This window comes from Plectropomus leopardus, unplaced genomic scaffold (genome assembly GCF_008729295.1).
Source record: "Plectropomus leopardus isolate mb unplaced genomic scaffold, YSFRI_Pleo_2.0 unplaced_scaffold12376, whole genome shotgun sequence".
Taxonomy (NCBI): Eukaryota; Metazoa; Chordata; class Actinopteri; order Perciformes; family Serranidae; genus Plectropomus; species Plectropomus leopardus.
This window is the reverse complement of record NW_024613144.1, coordinates 1-1945: the sequence shown is the minus strand read 5'-3', so window position 1 is coordinate 1945 and position 1945 is coordinate 1. Positions and strand designations below refer to the sequence as shown.

The following is a 1945-nucleotide window of genomic DNA, read 5'->3' as shown; positions in this document are numbered from 1 at the left end:
ATGCATGACCCTTCTTCCACCGTAATAACCATATTTCATAGTTTCTGACTATAAAAATGGAGAGATTTTTGAGATTTTATAAAGAAAATATGCTTTTAAACCCACTTGTGGGTTTTGGAGTTCTGATAGTATTAAAATAAATAAAAAATATGACCACTGACTATCCAAAATAAAAAAATATTTGAAATGCCTCCACTACTTCTGCACCACCCCCTACCTTCTCATAAATAACAAACAGTCCCTAAGAGAATACTTATTTCCCAAATGTTAACCATTACTTCCAACTACTCTATAAAACTTCCCTTTTCTACACTTATTTCTATTACCTGTGTGGTAATTTTTCCTTATTTAATACTTCAGTGGTAAAGTAAAATCTCACCTCGTTTGGCGATGTCGTCACCCGTTTTCCATCTTCTGAATAATGTGTTTCAGTGTAGCCTTTCCCAATAAGATTCCTATAAAATACACATGGAAAAGCTGTATCACAACTTTTTCATATATTTAAAATATTAAAATACATGTATGTCTTGCATAATAATTAAAAACTTCACTAAATACCAAAATATTATCTGTTTAAAATCAATGTTTACCTGTTTTTTTCCAGATAAATTGTGTGGTTTGTGCCCTCAATGGTGAACTCGTACTGAACCGTATCAGGATACAGCTGTTAAAAAATTCAGTCACAGGACAACTATTAATAAATGTAATAATTAGACAGATTTGCAGCACGAGAAGAAATACTCACTGTACTTGGGTAAAAATAGCAATACCACAAGGATAAAAAATATTCTGCTACAGCTAAAAGTACTTTATAAATTCCCTCCTGTAAATATTAACAACAAATTGTAATTTAGTATCAAAAGTAAAACTATCATTGTGCAGAATGTGAAGAAAGTTTGATTATTTTATATTATGTTGAATTATTGTTAACAATGCACAGATGTAAAAAAAAAACAAAACACTTTAATGTTATAGTGAGTTAATTTTAACTATTGTCTATACTGTCAGGTAGTTAGATCTACAGCACTGTAAAGTGTGCCACTTTACTGTAATACTCCATCACATTTCAGGGGGAAATATTGTACTTTCTACTGCACAATACCATGCAAAATATACAATCTTTTTTTTATCTTCTTATCTATCTTCTTATAAAAAAAGTTATAAATATTAACTTCTGACTACTTCTACCAGGTACAGAGGTAAAATCCTGTGTGTATAGTAATCAGTATTACTGCTAAGAATAATATTAATAATTCAACACTGACAGGAATTATATTTAAGTACACTAAACACATTTTTCAAATTTTTAGGATCAAGATTTACAACTATTACAACAATACAAAAAAACTGTTTAAATGTTTGGTTCATGTACATTTTGCTGTTAATACTTCTAAAGTAACATTTTGAATCCATATCCTGGATGTAAAATTATGACACGATTGTTTGGTAGAGGTGAGGTGTTGTCACCTGGTTGTCCCGCAGGCTCCTCCTCTGTCTCCCCTGAAGTCTCTGAGGTCGGACCACCTCGTATTTCTCAACGTGAGACAACATCGCAGAGGTCAGCACGACACAAACTACACACAAAAAACAACACAGTGAATAACATTTACACAAAATATCAGAATTAACAGCTTTAAACTGCAGGGACAAGCATCAAGAATGAAAAATACATTTACTCAAACTGTATGTACAATTTTGATGTACTTGTACTTAAGTATATCCACTTTATGCAACTTTAAACTTCTACTTCACTTCATTTCAGAGAGGAAAAAATACCTCACTACATTAAACAGATATAGTTGTTTTGATGTTACATACAAAACACATGATGGACTTATTCAATATGATGCATTTTTATAGATTAAAGACCCCAAAACTAACAGAAGAGCCCCTGAAGTCCTAAAGAAATACTTGAATACTTTTAATCTTTTTGCACAGATACTAT

General features: G+C 31.2%; 1 protein-coding gene across 1 annotated transcript; it reads right to left on the bottom strand.

The window, feature by feature from the left end:
• Window positions 1-379: 379 nt before the first annotated feature.
• LOC121963752 (snake venom metalloproteinase acutolysin-C-like) lies at window positions 380-1574 on the bottom strand (the record flags this gene model as incomplete). The annotated part of the gene is made up of 3 exons (XM_042514004.1): window positions 380-455; window positions 591-664; window positions 1468-1574. Coding segments are annotated over 3 exons (257 nt in total), but the record flags the coding sequence as incomplete, so codon positions are not given.
• Window positions 1575-1945: the final 371 nt, after the last annotated feature.